The 20000-nt window shown below is 45.0% G+C and overlaps 1 protein-coding gene across 2 annotated transcripts in view; it reads right to left on the reverse strand.

The window, feature by feature from the left end:
- Positions 1 to 20000, reverse strand: part of LOC135553165 (F-BAR and double SH3 domains protein 2-like) — an 89014-nt gene that overhangs the window by 34063 nt on the left and 34951 nt on the right. For both annotated transcript variants that reach the window (XM_064985328.1, XM_064985327.1), the window contains exons 4-8: positions 6341 to 6420; positions 6100 to 6244; positions 4086 to 4219; positions 759 to 813; positions 167 to 295 (exon numbers count right to left, since the gene is read on the reverse strand). In XM_064985328.1, coding sequence (XP_064841400.1) covers positions 167 to 295; positions 759 to 813; positions 4086 to 4219; positions 6100 to 6244; positions 6341 to 6420 — 543 coding nt within the window. The remainder of the gene's footprint in view (positions 1 to 166; positions 296 to 758; positions 814 to 4085; positions 4220 to 6099; positions 6245 to 6340; positions 6421 to 20000) is intronic.

A 20000-nucleotide genomic window follows, 5' to 3' on the forward strand; every position in this document is an offset into this window, starting at 1 on the left:
AAGGGGAAGAAGGAGAGGATCCACTGTCATTCACCTCACCAACCAGTAACTAAGGCCTAATGTGTCTGTCTGTGTGGGAGTGTATGTGATTATCTCACAGTCTAGAGGGTCCACTGTCATTCACCTCACCAACCAGTCACGAAGGCCTAATGTGTGTGTGTGGTACCTGTATACAGTGCAGCAGGTCTGTGTGGTAGTAGCGGTCATGGTGAGCGTTGGCTGCTGCCAGGGTTAACAGGTAGTCATTCCTGGCATGGGTTGCTTTAGAGTTACAGTCACTCCTCTTGGCTTTCAACTAGACAGAGACAGACATAAGGACCGACAGAATGAGAGAGACAGAGTGACAGAGAGACAATGACAGAGAGAGAGAGAGAGAGAGAGAGAGAGAGAGAGAGAGAATGACACAGTGACAGAGAGACAGAGAGAGAGACAGAGAGAGAGAGAGAGAGAGAGAGACAGAGAAAGACAGAGACAGAGTGACAGAGAGAGAGAGAGACAGAGAGAGAGAGAGAGAGAGAGAGAGAGACAGAGAAAGACAGAAAGACAGAGACAGAGTGACAGACAGAGAGAGAGACAGAGAGAGAGAGAGAGAGAGAGAGAGAGAGAGAGAGAGAAAGACAGAGACAGAGTGACAGAGACAGAGAGAGAGACAGAGAGAGACAGAGAGAGAGACAGAGAGAGAGAGACAGAGAGAGAGTGTTAAACAGCAGGCCAGATTGCTCTGCATACCAACATGTGGTTTGAGGAAGAGTGCTTACCTTAACGTTGGCTTTCTGTAAACTAATCCTGGACTGAAACAGACCCAGCTTTGACCTGAGAGACAACAGACCACATCAATCAACTCAGATCAAACCTAGACCCGAGACTGATCAGGCATTAGCAATCAACTCAGATTTTTTATATTCTACTTTAAGAATGTGAAATGTCAGAATAATAGTAGAGAGAATGATTTATTTCAGCTTTTATTTCTTTGATCACATTCCCAGTGGGTCAGAAGTTTACATACACTCAATCAGTATTTGGTAGCATTGCCTTTAAATTGTTTAACTTGGGTCAAACGTTTCTGGTAGCCTTCCACAAGCTTCCCACAATAAGTTGGGTGAATTGTGGCCCATTCCTCCTGATAGAGCTGGTGTAACCGAGTCAGGTTTGTAGGCCTCTTTCCTCACACCAGCTTTATCAGTTTTGCCCACAAATCGGATTAAAGCCAGGGCTATGTGATGGCCACTCCAAAACTTTGACTTTGTTGTCCTTAAGCCATTTTGCCACAACTTTGGAGGTATTCTTGGGGTCATTGTCCATTTGGAAGACCCATTTGCGACCAAGCTTTAACCTCCTGACTGATGTCTTGAGATGTTGCTTCAATTTATCCACATCATTTTCCCTGCCTCATGATGCCATCTTTTTTGTGAAGTGCACCAGTCCGTCCTGCAGCAAAGCACCCCCACAACATGATGCTGCCACCCCCGTGCTTCACGGTTGGGATGGTGTTCAACCACTTGCAAGCCTCCCCCTTTTTCCTCCAAACATAACGATGGTCATTATGGCCAAACAGTTCTATTTTTGTTTCAACAGACCAGAGGACATTTCTCCAAAAAGCACGATCTTTGTCCCCATGTGCAGTTGCAAACTGTAATCTGGCTTTTAATGGCGGTTTTGGAGCAGTGGCTTCTTCCTTGCTGAGCGGCCTTTCAGGTTATGTCGATATAGGACTCGTTTTACTGTGGATATAGATAATTTTGTATCTGTTTCCTCCAGCATCTTCACAAGGTCCTTTGCTGTTGTTATGGGATTGATTTGCACTTTTCAAACTTAAGTACGTTCATCTCTAGGAGACAGAATGCGTCTCCTTCCTGAGCGGTATGACGGCTGCGTGGTCCCATGGTGTTTATACTTGCATACTATTGTTTGTACAGATGAACGTGGTAACTTCAGGCATTTTGAAATTGCTCCCAAGGATGAACCAGACTTGTGGAGGTCTATAATTTTGTTTCTGAGATCTTGGCTGATTTCTTTTGATTTTCCCATGATGTCAAACAAAGAGGCACTGAGTTTGAAGGTAGGCCTTGAAATACATCCACAGGTACACCTCCAATTGACTCAAATGATGTCAATTAGCCTATCAGAAGCTTCTAAAGACATGACATAATTTTATTGAATTTTCCAAGCTGTTTAAAGGCAGAAGTCAACTTAGTGTATGTAAACTTCTGACCCACTGGAATTGTGATACAGTGAAATTATAAGTGAAATAATCTGTCTGTAAACAATTGTTGGAAAAATGACTTGTGTCATGCACAAAGTAGACGTCCTAACCAACTTGCCAAAACTATAGTTTGCTGACAAGAAATTTGTGGAGTGGTTGAAAAATGAGTATTAATGACTCCAACCTAAGTCAATGTAAACTTCAACTGTATGTTTCCCATGTTAATAAAGCCCCTTGAATTGAAACTGAGACAGAGAGAGATAGACAGAGAGACAGAGAGCGATAGACAGAGAGAGACAGGGCGAGCGAGAGACAGGGCGAGCGAGAGACAGACAGTGCGAGAGACAGACAGAGCGAGAGACAGACGTCTGTATGTGTGATGTCTACTGTTAATTTTTATTGTTTATTTCACTTTATATATTATCTACTTTACTTGCTTTGGCAATGTTAACACATGTTACCCATGCCAATAAAGCTCCTTGAATTGAATTTAATTGAATTGGCAGAGCGAGCGAAAGACAGAGCGAGCGAGAGACAAAGCGAGCGAGAGCGAGCAAGAGAGAGCAAGCGAGAGAGAGCGAGCAAGAGACAGAGAACGAGCGAGAGACAGACAGACAGAGCGAGAGACAGACAGACAGAGCGAGAGACAGAGGATAGAGAGATAGAGAGAGAGACACAGAGAGGTCCTATGTGAGTTCCTACTGCTTTATAGTGAGTGATGAGGAACAGAGCTGAGATGAGTAACACTGCCATCCTACTGCAACTCTCTCTGCAACTCTCTCTCTCCATCTATCTTTTACACTTTACACACAGACACACACCTCCCCTGGTCTCTGTGGTTGGGTTACGGTTGAGAGGTAGGTCTGAGTGTGGTTGGGTTAGGGTTGAGAGGTAGGTCTGGGTTGTGGTTGGGTTAGGGTTGAGAGGTAGGTCTGGGTTGTGGTTGGGTTAGGGTTGAGAGGTAGGTCTGGGTTGTGGTTGGGTTAGGGTGAGGTTGGGTTAGGGTTGAGAGGTAGGTCTGGGTTGTGGTTGGGTTAGGGTTGAGAGGTAGGTCTGAGTGTGGTTGGGTTAGGGTTGAGAGGTAGGTCTGAGAGTGGTTGGGTTAGGGTTGAGAGGTAGGTCTGAGTGTGGTTGGGTTAGGGTTGAGAGGTAGGTCTGAGTGTGGTTGGGTTAGGGTTGAGAGGTAGGTCTGAGTGTGGTTGGGTTAGGGTTGAGAGGTAGGTCTGAGTGTGGTTGGGTTAGGGTTGAGAGGTAGGTCTGAGTGTGGTTGGGTTAGGGTTGAGAGGTAGGTCTGAGTGTGGTTGGGTTAGGGTTGAGAGGTAGGCCTGAGTGTGGTTGAGTTAGGGTGTGGTTGGGGTAGGGTTGAGAGTGGTTGGGTTAGGGTTGAGAGTGGTTGGGTTAGGGTTGAGAGGTAGGTCTGAGTGTGGTTGGGTTAGGGTTGAGAGGTAGGTCTGAGTGTGGTTGGGTTAGGGTTGAGAGTGGTTGGGTTAGGGTTGAGAGTGGTTGGGTTAGGGTTGAGAGGTAGGTCTGAGAGTGGTTGAGTTAGGGTTGAGAGGTAGGTCTGAGTGTGGTTGGGTTAGGGTTGAGTGTGGTTGGGTTAGGATTGAGAGGTAGGTCTGAGTGTGGTTGGGTTAGGGTTGAGAGGTAGGTCTGAGTGTGGTTGGGTTAGGGTTGAGAGGTAGGTCTGAGTGTGGTTGGGTTAGGGTTGAGAGTGGTTGGGTTAGGGTTGAGAGGTAGGTCTGAGTGTGGTTGGGTTAGGGTTGAGAGTGGTTGGGTTAGGGTTGAGAGTGGTTGGGTTAGGGTTGAGAGGTAGGTCTGAGTGTGGTTGGGTTAGGGTTGAGAGTGGTTGGGTTAGGGTTGAGATGAAGGTCTGTCCACCTACTTGGCCTCGATGTCAGCCTTCTCTCGAACGGCCTGAGCCACCTGTTCTGAGTCGTAGTATTTCTTCTTGGCTTTGGCCAGGTCCTTCACAGAGTCCTGCAGCTCCACCTGGATACGATTCAACTGTTCTATACTCTACACAGCACAGAGAGACAGCAGTCACACACACACACATTATAGTCTACACACAGCACAGAGAGACAGCAGTCACACACACATGATAGTCTACACACGGCACAAAGAGACAGCAGTCACACACACACACATTATAGTCTACACAGCAGAGAGAGACAGCAGGCACACACACACACACATTATAGTCTACACACAGCACAGAGAGACAGCAGTCACACACACACATACATTATAGTCTACACACAGCACAGAGAGGCAGCAGTAATACACACACATTATAGTCTACACACAGCACAGAGAGACAGCAGTCACACACACACACACATTATAGTCTACACACATCACAGAGAGACAGCAGTAATACACACACATTATAGTCTACACACAGCACAGAGAGACAGCAGTCACACACACACACACACATTATAGTCTACACACAGCACAGAGAGACAGCAGTCACACACACATGATAGTCTACACACAGCACAGAGAGACAGCAGTCACACACACATGATAGTCTACACACAGCACAGAGAGACAGCAGTCATACACACACATTATAGTCTACACACAGCACAGAGAGACAGCAGTCACACACACACACATTATAGTCTACACACAGCACAGAGAGACAGCAGTCACACACACACACACACATTATAGTCTACACACAGCACAGAGAGACAGCAGTCACACACACATGATAGTCTACACACAGCACAGAGAGACAGCAGTCACACACACATGATAGTCTACACACAGCACAGAGAGACAGCAGTCATACACACACATTATAGTCTACACACAGCACAGAGAGACAGCAGTCACACACACACACACACATTATAGTCTACACACAGCACAGAGAGGCAGCAGTAATACACACACATTATAGTCTACACACAGCACAGAGAGACAGCAGTCACACACACACACACACATTATAGTCTACACACAGCACAGAGAGACAGCAGTCACACACACATGATAGTCTACACACAGCACAGAGAGACAGCAGTCACACACACATGATAGTCTACACACAGCACAGAGAGACAGCAGTCATACACACACATTATAGTCTACACACAGCACAGAGAGACAGCAGTCACACACACACACACACACATTATAGTCTACACACAGCACAGAGAGACAGCAGTCATACACACACATTATAGTCTACACACAGCACAGAGAGACAGCAGTCATACACACACATTATAGTCTACACACAGCACAGAGAGACAGCAGTCACACACACACACACACACATTATAGTCTACACACAGCACAGAGAGACAGCAGTCACACACACACACATTATAGTCTACACACAGCACAGAGAGACAGCAGTCATACACACACACATTATAGTCTACACACAGCACAGAGAGACAGCAGTCACACACACACATTATAGTCTACACACAGCACAGAGAGGCAGCAGTAATACACACACATTATAGTCTACACACAGCACAGAGAGACAGCAGTAATACACACACATTATAGTCTACACACAGCACAGAGAGACAGCAGTCACACACACACACACATTATAGTCTACACACAGCACAGAGAGACAGCAGTCATACACACACACATTATAGTCTACACACAGCACAGAGAGACAGCAGTCACACACACATGATAGTCTACACACAGCACAGAGAGACAGCAGTCACACATACACACACATTATAGTCTACACACAGCACAGAGAGACAGCAGTCACACACACATGATAGTCTACACACAGCACAGAGAGACAGCAGTCACACACACACACACACACACACACACACACACACGCACACACGCGCACACACGCACACACGCATACACACACACACACACACACACACACACACACACACCTTGTTGAGCTGCTGTTCCTTGTATAGCCGTACAGTTTTAGCAGGGTCTGAGATCTCATTCTTGTAGTTGTCACACACGTTGATGCGAGACTGAGTCACCTGGACTGTCCCCTTCAGATAGGACCGCCACACAGCATACACATTCCTACACACAGTTTACGCAAGATGAAGACTGCTAGCCAATCAAGAACAGTGTCATGTTGTGGTTGAAGCTGATAGCAGGGGCCTGTCCTCTACTCACCTGTAATCTGTGCCTTGGTCCTCTGGTTTGATGCCTGGCCAATCCCTCTTCAGGTACTGACTGGCCAGCTTCTGCAGAGCCTGTATAAATCAACAACAACAGAGAGAGACGAGAGGAGAGAGTGCAGACAAATTAGATTACTGTTCTCCCGTATAGTGTCAGGGTGATATAGGTTACTGTTCTCCTGTATAGTGTGATATAGGTTACTGTTCTCCTGTATAGTGTGATATAGGTTACTGTTCTCCTGTATAGTGTGATATAGGTTACTGTTCTCCTGTATAGTGTGATATAGGTTACTGTTCTCCTGTATAGTGTGATATAGGTTACTGTTCTCCTGTATAGTGTGATATAGGTTACTGTTCTCCTGTATAGTGTGATATAGGTTACTGTTCTCCTGTATAGTGTGATATAGGTTACTGTTCTCCTGTATAGTGTGATACAGGTTACTGTTCTCCTGTATAGTGTGATACAGGTTACTGTTCTCCTGTATAGTGTGATATAGGTTACTGTTCTCCTGTATAGTGTGACATAGGTTACTGTTCTCCTGTATAGTGTGATATAGGTTACTGTTCTCCTGTATAGTGTGATATAGGTTACTGTTCTCCTGTATAGGGTGATATAGGTTACTGTTCTCCTGTATAGTGTGATATAGGTTACTGTTCTCCTGTATAGTGTGATATAGGTTACTGTTCTCCTGTATAGTGTGATATAGGTTACTGTTCTCCTGTATAGTGTGATATATGTTACTGCTCTCCTGTATAGTGTGATATAGGTTACTGTTCTCCTGTATAGTGTGATATAGGTTACTGTTCTCCTGTATAGTGTGATATAGGTTACTGTTCTCCTGTATAGTGTGATATAGGTTACTGTTCTCCTGTATAGTGTGATATAGGTTACTGTTCTCCTGTATAGTCTGATATAGGTTACTGTTCTCCTGTATAGTGTGATATAGTTTACTGTTCTCCTGTATAGTGTGATATAGGTTACTGTTCTCCTGTATAGTCTGATATAGGTTACTGTTCTCCTGTATAGTGTGATATAGGTTACTGTTCTCCTGTATAGTGTGATATAGGTTACTGTTCTCCTGTATAGTGTCAGGGTGATATAGGTTACTGTTCTCCTGTATAGTGTGATATAGGTTACTGTTCTCCTGTATAGTCTGATATAGGTTACTGTTCTCCTGTATAGTGTGATATAGGTTACTGTTCTCCTGTATAGTGTGATATAGGTTACTGTTCTCCTGTATAGTGTGATATAGGTTACTGTTCTCCTGTATAGTGCTCTCCTGACAACAGAGAACACTCATTAATAAAACAGCAACAACAACAAAGGGCTGGTTCCAATCAGGACAACTAGAGCTTTAAGGCACCTTGATGATGTCCGCCCCTCTCTCCCTCAAGCCCCTCTCTCTCTACCTCTCCCCTTTCTCAATTTCTCTCTTCTCTATCGCACAGATGGCAAATGAGGCCACAAACATGTATCCACTATCCTCATGTGATTGCTTCAAACCTCCAGCACTGCCCGTGGTTTTAGGGGAGTGCTGGCCTGGGGAGATAGCTCCATCCTGGGGGACCACTGACCCCTCTAACTCCCCACCATGGGACACACATGGCACAGATATGACCAATGACAGCATCACAGCTGTAATAGAAAAACAATACCATACTGTAGGCACTGACACACACACACCACCACCACCACCTAACCAAAACAGTCAGAGCAGAGTGGGTGGTGCTGAAGGAAAGAGCTGAGAGGTAAAACTGACACAGTAAAGTGGCCTCTCCTCTCTCTGCCTCTGACATCATTAAAGGGGGGGGGGGGTCTTCAACGGAGAGAGAGAGGCATTCAACAGCTCTTAATGGTGCAGTGATCTTCTATTTACCTACCTCCACCCCCCGCTAAATCCCCATCCACTGCCTTTTCCTCCCCGTCCGCCTCATCTTTCTCTTCTTCTAACTCCCCCCCCTCTTCTTCCACCTCAAAGTAGAGGCTCAAAATAACTCAGAGTACGCACCCAGTCACCTCCGGCCTGCACGCAAACATGCACACGCACAGAAAGAGAGAGAAAAAGAGCAGGGGAAGAGAAACGCCCATATCCCACAGGCATGCAGCCTCTCATCTAATCTTTCTCTGCTCATACTCTCAATCTCTCTCTCAGAATGGCTTGAAACACACAGAGAGATAAGGAGAGAAAGGAGAGAGGAGAGAGAGAGGAAGCAAGGAGAGAGAGAGGAAGAGAGGAGAGAGAGAGAGGAGGAGAGAGAGAGAGGAAGAAAGGAGAGAGAGAGAAGAGGAGAGAGAGAGAGGAAGCAAGGAGAGAGAGAGAAGAGAGAGAGGAAGCAAGGAGAGAGAGAGAAGAGGAGTGAGAGGGAGTGCTGACAGGTCAGATTACTAGTGTCTGGTGGCATGACCCTGGTCCCAAAATGAAACACCTTCTCTTCATCTCCCCATCTTTCTCACCATCCCTCCCTCAAGGGCCATTTAATGCCATGCTATAGGCCTAACCTGTGAAATTTGACCTTAACCAATGGAGAGGTTACTAAGTGATTTTACTGTTTATTTCACTTTATATATCATCTACCTTACTTGCTTTGGCAATGTTAACACATGTTACCCATGCCAATAAAGCCCCTTGAATTGAATTGAAGGTGACAGGCCGACCCACAGGCAGAGGCGGGTCTAGTCTGCCCTCTCCTGCAGATTGGTTGACTGAACAACAAATGTGGTCATGTCTCGCTTCTCTTTGGTTCGATCTTCTCCGTACCAGACCAGGACCGTGTCTTGTCAGTTCAGTACCAGACCAGGACCGTGTCTTGTCAGTTCAGTACCAGACCAGGACCGTGTCTTGTCAGTACAGCACCAGACCAGGACCGTGTCTTGTCAGTACAGTACCAGACCAGGACCGTGTCTTGTCAGTTCAGTACCAGACCAGGAACGTGTCTTGTCAGTACAGTACCAGGCCAGGACCGTGTCTTGTCAGTACAGTACCAGGACCGTGTCTTGTCAGTACAGTACCAGGACCGTGTCTTGTCAGTACAGTACCAGGACCGTGTCTTGTCATTACAGTACCAGGACCGTGTCTTGTCAGTACAGTACCAGGATCGTGTCTTGTCAGTACAGTACCAGACCAGGACCGTGTCTTGTCAGTACAGTACCAGGACCGTGTCTTGTCAGTACAGTACCAGACCAGGACCGTGTCTTGTCAGTACAGCACCAGACCAGGACCGTGTCTTGTCAGTACAGTACCAGACCAGGACCGTGTCTAGTCAGTACAGTACAGTACCAGGACCGTGTCTTGTCAGTTCAGTACCAGACGAGGACCATGTCTTGTCATTACAGTACCAGACCAGGACCGTGTCTTGTCAGTACAGCACCAGACCAGGACCGTGTCTAGTCAGTACAGTACCAGACCAGGACCGTGTCTAGTCAGTACAGCACCAGACCAGGACCGTGTCTTGTCAGTACAGTACCAGGACCGTGTCTAGTCAGTACAGTACCAGACCAGGACCGTGTCTTGTCAGTACAGCACCAGACCAGGACCGTGTCTTGTCAGTTCAGTACCAGGACCGTGTCTTGTCAGTTCAGTACCACACCAGGACCGTGTCTTGTCAGTACAGCACCAGACCAGGACCGTGTCTTGTCAGTACAGTACCAGACCAGGACCGTGTCTAGTCAGTACAGTACCAGACCAGGACCATGTCTTGTCAGTTCAGTACCAGACCAGGACCGTGTCTTGTCAGTACAGCACCAGACCAGGACCGTGTCTTGTCAGTTCAGTACCAGGACCGTGTCTAGTCAGTACAGTACCAGACCAGGACCGTGTCTAGTCAGTACAGTACCAGACCAGGACCGTGTCTTGTCAGTTCAGTACCAGACCAGGACCGTGTCTTGTCAGTTCAGTACCAGACCAGGACCGTGTCTTGTCAGTACAGCACCAGACCAGGACCGTGTCTTGTCAGTTCAGTACCAGGACCATGTCTTGTCAGTACAGTACCAGGACCGTGTCTTGTCAGTACAGCACCAGACCAGGACCGTGTCTTGTCAGTACAGTACAGTACCAGGACCGTGTCTTGTCAGTTCAGTACCAGACGAGGACCATGTCTTGTCATTACAGTACCAGACCAGGACCGTGTCTTGTCAGTACAGCACCAGACCAGGACCGTGTCTTGTCAGTACAGTACCAGACCAGGACCGTGTCTTGTCAGTACAGTACCAGACCAGGACCGTGTCTAGTCAGTACAGTACAGTACCAGGACCGTGTCTTGTCAGTTCAGTACCAGACGAGGACCATGTCTAGTCAGTACAGTACCAGACCAGGACCGTGTCTTGTCAGTACAGTACCAGACCAGGACCGTGTCTAGTCAGTACAGTACCAGACCAGGACCGTGTCTTGTCAGTACAGTACCAGACCAGGACCGTGTCTTGTCAGTACAGTACCAGACCAGGACCGTGTCTTGTCAGTTCAGTACCAGACCAGGACCGTGTCTTGTCAGTTCAGTACCAGACCAGGACCGTGTCTTGTCAGTTCAGTACCAGGACCGTGTCTTGTCAGTTCAGTACCAGACCAGGACCGTGTCTTGTCAGTACAGTACCAGACCAGGACCGTGTCTTGTCAGTTCAGTACCAGACCAGGACCGTGTCTTGTCAGTTCAGTACCAGACCAGGACCGTGTCTTGTCAGTACAGTACTAGACCAGGACCGTGTCTTGTCAGTACCAGACCAGGACCGTGTCTTGTCAGTACAGTACCAGACCAGGACAGTGTCTTGTCAGTACCAGACCAGGACCGTGTCTTGTCAGTACAGTACCAGACCAGGACCGTGTCTTGTCAGTTCAGTACCAGACCAGGACCGTGTCTTGTCAGTACAGTACCAGACCAGGACCGTGTCTTGTCAGTACAGTACCAGACCAGGACCGTGTCTTGTCAGTTCAGTACCAGACCAGGACCGTGTCTTGTCAGTACAGCACCAGACCAGGACCGTGTCTTGTCAGTACAGCACCAGACCAGGACCGTGTCTTGTCAGTACAGTACCAGACCAGGACCGTGTCTTCCAGTGGTTAACTCTACATTAGGATCAGGCCCTGACTTAGACATGGGAGACCAGTACCAGGACTGGTCCAGAACCAGAGAGAACCAGACACACCAGCAAACACTGTAGCACGCCAGCACTAGAATAGCAAAGGCACATCGAAGTCAGGTAGGCTAAAGGATACAGTGGGGCAAAAAAGTATTTAGTCAGCCACCAATTGTGCAAGTTCTCCCATTTCAAAAGATGAGAGAGGCCTGTAATTTTCATCATAGATACACTTCAACTATGACAGGCAAAATGAGAAAAAAAAAACAGAAAATCACATTGTAGGATTTTTAATGAATTTATTTGCAAATTATGGTGGAAAATAATTATTTGGTCAATAACAAAAGTTTATCTCAATACTTTGTTATATACCCTTTGTTGGTAATGACAGAGGTCAAACGTTTTTTGTAAGTCTTCACAAGGTTTTCACACACTGTTGCTGGTATTTTGGCCCATTCCTCCATGCAGATCTCCTCTAGAGCAGTGGTGTTTTGGGGCTGTTGCTGGGCAACATGGACTTTCAATTCCCTCCAAAGATTTTCTATGGGGTTGAGATCTGGAGACTGGCTAGGCCACTCCAGGACCGAGTTGAAGTGTACCTATTATGAAAATTACTGGCCTCTCTCATCTTTTTAAGTGGGAGAACTTGCACAATTGGTGGCTGACTAAATACTTTTTTGCCCCACTGTATGGACAGCCACTGGTACACACACACACACACACACACACACACACACACACACACACACACACACACACACACACACACACACACACACACACACACACACACACACACACACACACACACACACACACCTCTCCCATGTTCTCTCATTTCTTCTCTTGGCTTTTCAAGTCTATCAGTGACAACCTACAATTTTACTGCAACCCTGATGAGAAGAGTGTGTGGTGTTAGGCTGCATATTGTCTGGACCTCTGCATTATGCAGTCAGCCAAAGGAGGAGAGAAAAAAGACGAAGAGCACATTTTCTCTCTGCACGCACGCCCATACACACACACACACACCTTTGTGTTGCACCATAGCTGTGCTTCTAGAAGCGACCAGAGAGAGTTGAGTTGCTGAACCACATCAGGAACACTGAACTGGCCAGGGGAGAGGGTGACACGTGAATGTGAAAAGTATGTATGGTATATTCGTGTGTGTGAGTGAGGTGTCACTTGCGTCATCTGCTCAAAGACACACACAGCAATTATGCAAATGAGCCGGACAGAGGAGGAGAGGTGGAGGAGGGAGGGATGAGAGAATGAGAGAGTAGGGAGGGATGAGATGAGGATAAAAGAGGAGGGGGGGGGCGGGCAGAGGAGCTGCAGTAAAGACTGACAATTGTTCTCTAGACAAGCAAGAGAGATGCTGCAACACAAACACCCTACCCTACACACACTAATACAGACACACACACGCACACACACAAACACCCTACCCTACACACACTAATACAGACACACACACACACACACACACACACACAGACACCCTACCCTACACACACTAATACAGACGCACACACACACAAACACACACAACTACTACTACTACTACTAGTAATGATAAATGATTTAGAATTGATGATGCCAAGAGTGTGCAAAGCTGTCATCAAGGCAAAGGGTGTCGACTTTGAAGAATCTCAATATATATATGATTTGTTGAATACTTGTTTGGTTACTACATGACTCCATATATGTACCAGGACCCCCAGATTTTTCCACAGTTTGTTATGTTACAGCCTTATTCTAAAATTGTAAGATTTTCTGGTAATCCATTTTAAATATTTGTATTTTATTAATCTACACACAATACCCCATAATGACAAAGTGAAAACAGTTAAAGATTTTTAGCAAATGTATCAAAAATAAAACAAAAAATACCTTATTTACATAAGTATTCAGACCCTTTGCTTTGAGACTCAAAATAGAGCTCAGGTGCATCCTGTTTCCATTTCTACAGCTTGATTGGAGCACCTGTAGAAATTCATTTGATTGGACATGATTTGGAAAGGCACACACCAGTCTATATAAGGTCTAGCATGTTGACAGTGAATGTCAGAGGAAAAACCAAGCCTTGAGGTCGAAGGAATTGTCCCTAGAGCTCAGAGACATGATTGTGTCTACGCACAGATCTGGGGAAGGATACCATTTTTATTTTACAGCATTGAAGGTGCCCAAGAACACACCAAGAACCACCAATACTCCTCCTAGAGCTGGCCGCCGGCCAAACTGAGCAATCAGGGGAGAAGGGCCTTGGTCAGGGAGGTGACCAAGAACCCAATGGTCACTCTGACAGAGCTCCAGAGGTCCTCTGTGGAGATGGGAGAACCTTCCAGAAGGACAACTATCTCTGCAGCACTCCACCAATCAGGCCTTTATGGTAAAGTGGCCAGACGGAAGCCACTACACTCAGTAAAATGCACATGACAGCCTGTTTGGAATTTGCCAAAAGGCACCTGAAGGACCATCAGAAACAAGCGCCATCCCTGGCGCCATCCCTACAGTGAAGCATGGTGGTGGCAGCTTTCTTTAAAGAAGGCAAATTTGGCAACGATTGGGCGCCAGTATCGCTGTCCAAAATGATGTAGACGTTGGAGTTTGATTTTGTCTACCTGGGATCTGTAGCCCTGTAAGCAGGAATTCTTTGACCAGACTCTGGATCTTCTCATTCTCTTTAATACTGGTAAGTACCAGATGATTTTCTTCTCACAAAGATCTAGTGTGTAGTTCAAGGCTTCTCTCAGAAACACGTTCTCTTCTTTAAGTTTTTTAATGTCCATTTCGGTAGTATTGACTTCAGATTTTGGCTTGCTTTTTTCTTTCTCCATTATCGCTGCTTTTTCGTCACTCATCTCGAGACTCGCCTTCAACTCGGTTATGTCTTTACGGAATAGTTCAAGTATGCCCAATTCATGAACTTCAGCAAGTCATTTTCAACACTTACCGTTGAAGATAGTAAAAATCATAAATTTGTCTGTGTCAGTTGAGGAGTCTCGTTTTCTTTTGGGGATTGGTTCTCCATGCTTACTCTCTGACTTTTTTTGTGTTGTCTATGTTGGTAATATTGGTAGAAAAATGTCTCTAGCCTTATCATTTGTTTTGTGTTGTTATCCAGATTGAAGGTTATTGCCCACCAGTATATGAAGTGCTAATATTTAGTCAGATTTACAGATATTGAATTAGGTTGCCGCCTTCAAGCATTCTGCACCGATGTCTTAAGTCCGCCATCGTTCCTCCTCTGCCTCCCTGAACACTCCTCTGCCTCCCTGAACCCCCCCTGAACACTCCTCTGCCTCCCTGAACCCCCTCTGAACCCTCCTCTGCCTCCCTGAACCCCCTCTGAACCCTCCTCTGCCTCCCTGAACCCCCTCTGAACCCTCCTCTGCCTCCCTGAACCCCCTCTGAACCCTCCTCTGCCTCCCTGAACCCCCTCTGAACCCTCCTCTGCCTCCCTGAACCCCCCCTGAACCCTCCTCTGCCTCCCTGAACCCCCCCTGAACCTTCCTCTGCCTCCCTGAACCCCCTCTGAACCCCCCTCTGCCTCCCTGAACCCTCCTCTGCCTCCCTGAACCCCCTCTGCCATTGTACAGTATATTCGTTATGGAGACTCTTATTTATCACATGCGTACAGAATAGAGCTACAGAGCCTTTGAGTGGAAAATCTGTCAGACAGCGCAAGAACTGCTGCTGCAACATCTTCTGGTGTTTTCAAGACGACTGGTAACTGAAAAATACGAAGTCAAATCATGACATCAGTCAACTTCATGTCGGAAGTCAGAGCTCTAGAAAGAAGCCCAAGTTCCCGAGTTGGAATTCCAAGTTCGATGATCTTTCAACAACAAAAAAGAATCCCCAGTTGTCTTGAACATAATGAAGTCGGAAGTGTGAAAATTCAGAGTTCCCAGTTGTTTTGAATGCCTACTGCATCGCTGCGCTTATAATGTGAATAAATAATAGTTGATCAACATTTTAAGCTAAACGTTCTGATCAGTTCCTTTTTAACGTTTTTCTTTTATGTAGCCTCGGCCTACTGGTTGTATGAATTTGGGATCTATCGCCCCACAACTGTCCCAGAGTGTGTTTGGAATAGGCCATTTCTTTATTGACAATAGAATAGGTAGCCTAAACGTTTCTACTAGAGTAGATTGACATAGGCTAGTGATGTTGTGGTTGGTTGCTCTTGTTGGCTGAGGAAAAGGAAATGTGGACAGCTTTTCTAACATGTTCAAAGTGCTCATCAGAATTCGGTAAGAATTCCAGTCCAGTCTAACCCTACCACAGAACTATTCCAGTCCAGTCTAACCCTACCACAGAACTATTCCAGTCTAACCCTACCACAGAACTATTCCAGTCCAGTCTAACCCTACCACAGAACTATTCCAGTCTAACCCTACCACAGAACTATTCCAGTCTAACCCTACCACAGAACTATTCTAGTCTAACCCTACCACAGAACTATTCCAGTCCAGTCTAACCCTACCACAGAACTATTCCAGTCCAGTCTAACCCTACCACAGAACTATTCCAGTCTAACCCTACCACAGAACTATTCCAGTCTGAGCCTACCACAGAACTATTCCAGTCCAGTCTAACCCTACCACAGAATTATTCCAGTCCAGTCTAACCCCACCACAGAACTATTCCAGTCCAGTCCAGTCTGACTCTACCACATAACTATTCCAGTCCAGTCCAGTCTGACTCTACCACATAACTATTCCAGTCCAGTCTAACCCCACCACAGAACTATTCCAGTCCAGTCTAACCCTACCACAGAATTATTCCAGTCCAGTCCAGTCTGACTCTACCACAGAATTATTCCAGTCCAGTCTAACCCCACCACAGAACTATTCCAGTCCAGTCCAGTCTGACTCTACCACATAACTATTCCAGTCCAGTCCAGTCTGACTCTACCACAGAACTATTCCAGTCCAGTCTAACCCTACCACAGAATTATTCCAGTCCAGTCTGACCCCACCACAGAACTATTCCAGTCCAGTCTGACCCTACGACAGAATTATTCCAGTCCAGTCTAACCCTACCACAGAACTATTCCAGTCTAACCCTACCACAGAACTATTCCAGTCCAGTCTAACCCTACCACAGAACTATTCCAGTCTAACCCTACCACAGAACTATTCCAGTCCAGTCTGACCCTACCACAGAACTATTCCAGTCCAGTCTAACCCTACCACAGAACTATTCTAGTCCAGTCCAGTCTAACCCTACCACAGAACTATTCTAGTCCAGTCCAGTCTGACCCTACCACAGAACTATTCCAGTCCAGTCTAACCCTACCACAGAACTATTCCAGTCCAGTCTAACCCTACCACAGAACTATTCCAGTCCAGTCTAACCCTACCACAGAATTATTCCAGTCCAGTCTGACCCTACCACAGAACTATTCTAGTCCAGTCTGACCCTACCACAGAACTATTCTAGTCCAGTCCAGTCTAACCCTACCACAGAACTATTCTAGTCCAGTCCAGTCTGACCCTACCACAGAACTATTCCAGTCCAGTCCAGTCTGACCCTACCACAGAACTATTGCAGGCCTGTGTGCTGGAGGAGTGGAATCAGGAGAAATGACACCAGAAGGCCTGTCATCTCCACCCACCCAGTATACCAAGCCATTGACACACACACAGTGTGGGGAGGCTTTGATTGACAGCTACTCATTAGAGGTCCTTCACTACAGGGGGAGGAGCATGTCTGATATAAATCAAAAGAAAGGGAAACACTCCCTCCCTCCCCCCTCCCCTCTCACAGAGCAGTAGTTGCTCTGGGAAACTCCACTCTGCTTACCCACTGGCCCTTTACCAAAGACTCAGAGCCAATCAGGCATTTTGATAAAAGGTTGTCTGAGAATGATATCACAATACTGCATGAGCTCAGACAAACACACGTACACACACACATACACACACAAGCTCAGACAAACACACGTACACACACACACAAACATGAGCTCAGACAAACACACACACACACACAAACATGAGCTCATCTAGTTACTCTGGCAGCAAACACCATACCAATACGAGACAGACAGGCAGAGAAAGAGAAACAGACAGAGAGCGAGACAGACAGACAGACAGACAGACAGACAGACAGGCAGGAGAGCGAGAGAGGCAGGCAGGCAGGCAGTCAGACACGAGAGCGAGAATCAGTCTGTCAGACAGACAGACAGCGAGAGAGAGAGAGACAGACAGACAGCGAGAGAGAGAGAGACAGACAGACAGACAGACAGGCAGGCAGTCAGAGCGACAGACAGACACAGAGAGCAAGAGAATTTACCAAAAAACAGAGCAAACTGGAATGCTATTTGGTCCTGAACAGAGAGTACACAGTGGCAGAATACCTGACTACCGTGACTGAACCAAACTTAAAGGAAAGCTTCTACTATGTACAGACTCAGTGAGCATAGCCTTGCTAATGAGAAAGGCTGCCATAGGCATTCCTGGCTCTCAACAGAAGACAGGCTAGGTGCACACTGCCCACAAAATGAGGTGGAAACTGAGCTGCACTTCCTAACTTCCTGCCCAATGTATGACCATGTTAGAGACACATATTTCCCTCAGATTACACAGATCCACAAAGAATTTTAAAAAACAAACCCAATTTTGATAAACTCCCATATCTACTGGGTGAAATACCACAGTGTGCCATCACAGCAGCAATATTTGTGACCTGTTGCCACGAGAAAAGGTCAACCAGTGAAGAACAAACACCATTGTAAATTCAACCCATATTTATGTTGATTTATCTTCCCCTGTGTACTTTAACTATTTGCACATCGTTACAACACTGTATATAGACATATGACATGTCTTTATTCTTTTATAACTTGTGAATGTAATGTTCACTGTTCATTTCTGATTGATTATTTCACTTGAGTTTATTATCTATTTCATTTGCTTTGGCAATGTTAACGTGTTTCCCATGCCAATAGAGCCCCTTGAATTGAGACAGCCAATAGAGCCCCTTGAATTGAGACAGACAGACAGACAGACAGACAGACAGACAGACAGACAGACAGACAGACAGACAGACAGACAGACAGGACAGACAGGACAGACAGGACAGACAGGACAGACAGAGAGGAGGCCCCTCTTCCAGTTGGTCCTGGGGCTGAGTTCACAAACCTGTTTAACTAACATACTAAAACCTTAGGACCAGTACATCCAATCAATCAGCATAAACCAACTTACAACCCAGTCAGAACAAAATGACATGACCTATTGGGAAACACAAGCACAAAGTAAAATGCAGTGCTATCTGGCCCTAAATCGACGGTACACCGCGGCTAAAAAAATGTTGTTACTGATTATCCCATTGACAATTTTGATGATTATTATTTTAATATTGTAAATGTATCACTTAATCTCCAAAGTACGCTTTTACAATATTTACATTGTTACGTCGTGCCAATATATTGAATAGAGAGAGAAAGAGACTGGCAGGCTCACAACAATCATTTGGAGTAAATATCAATCGCTCCATCCAGCCATTCATTAGGATATTCATTTATTGTCTTTAAAAGGGATATTCATTTATTGTCTTTAAAAGGGATATTCATTTATTGTCTTTAAAAGGGATATTAATTTATTGTCTTTAAAAGGGATATTCATTTATTGTCTTTAAAAGGGATATTCATTTATTGTCTTTAAAAGGGATATTCATGTATTGTCTTTAAAAGGGATATTCATTTATTGTCTTTAAAAGGGATATTAATTTATTGTCTTTAAAAGGGATATTCATTTATTGTCTTAAAAAGGGATGTTCATTTATTGTCTTTAAAAGGGATGTTCATTTTTTGTCTTTAAAAGGGATATTCATGTATTGTCTTTAAAAGGGATATTCATTTATTGTCTTTAAAAGGGATATTCATTTATTGTCTTTAAAAGGGATATTCATTTATTGTCTTTAAAAGGGATATTCATTTATTGTCTTTAAAAGGGATATTCATTTATTGTCTTAAAAAGGGATGTTCATTTATTGTCTTAAAAAGGGATGTTCATTTATTGTCTTTAAAAGGGATGTTCATTTATTGTCTTTAAAAGGGATATTCATTTATTGTCTTTAAAAGGGATATTCATTTATTGTCTTTAAAAGGGATATTCATTTATTGTCTTTAAAAGGGATATTCATTTATTGTCTTTAAAAGGGATATTCATTTATTGTCTTTAAAAGGGATATTCATTTATTGTCTTTAAAAGGGATATTCATTTATTGTCTTTAAAAGGGATATTCATTTATTTTCTTTAAAAGGGATATTCATTTATTGTCTTTAAAAGGGATATTCATTTATTGTCTTAAAAAGGGATATTCTTTTATTATCTTTAAAAGGGATATTCATTTATTGTCTTAAAAAGGGATATTCATTTATTGTCTTTAAAAGGGATATCCATTTGTTGTCTTGAAAAGGGATATTCATTTATTGTCTTTAAAAGGGATATCCATTTGTTGTCTTGAAAAGGGATATTCATTTATTGTCTTTAACTTGTTGATGCTACCCATCCCGGAAGCAGGATAATTGTAATCAGCAACCACTGAATAGCATAGCGCAACAGTCAAATAA

The sequence above is a fragment of the Oncorhynchus masou genome, chromosome 13, assembly GCF_036934945.1.
Source record: "Oncorhynchus masou masou isolate Uvic2021 chromosome 13, UVic_Omas_1.1, whole genome shotgun sequence".
In the NCBI taxonomy this organism is placed as follows: Eukaryota; Metazoa; Chordata; class Actinopteri; order Salmoniformes; family Salmonidae; genus Oncorhynchus; species Oncorhynchus masou.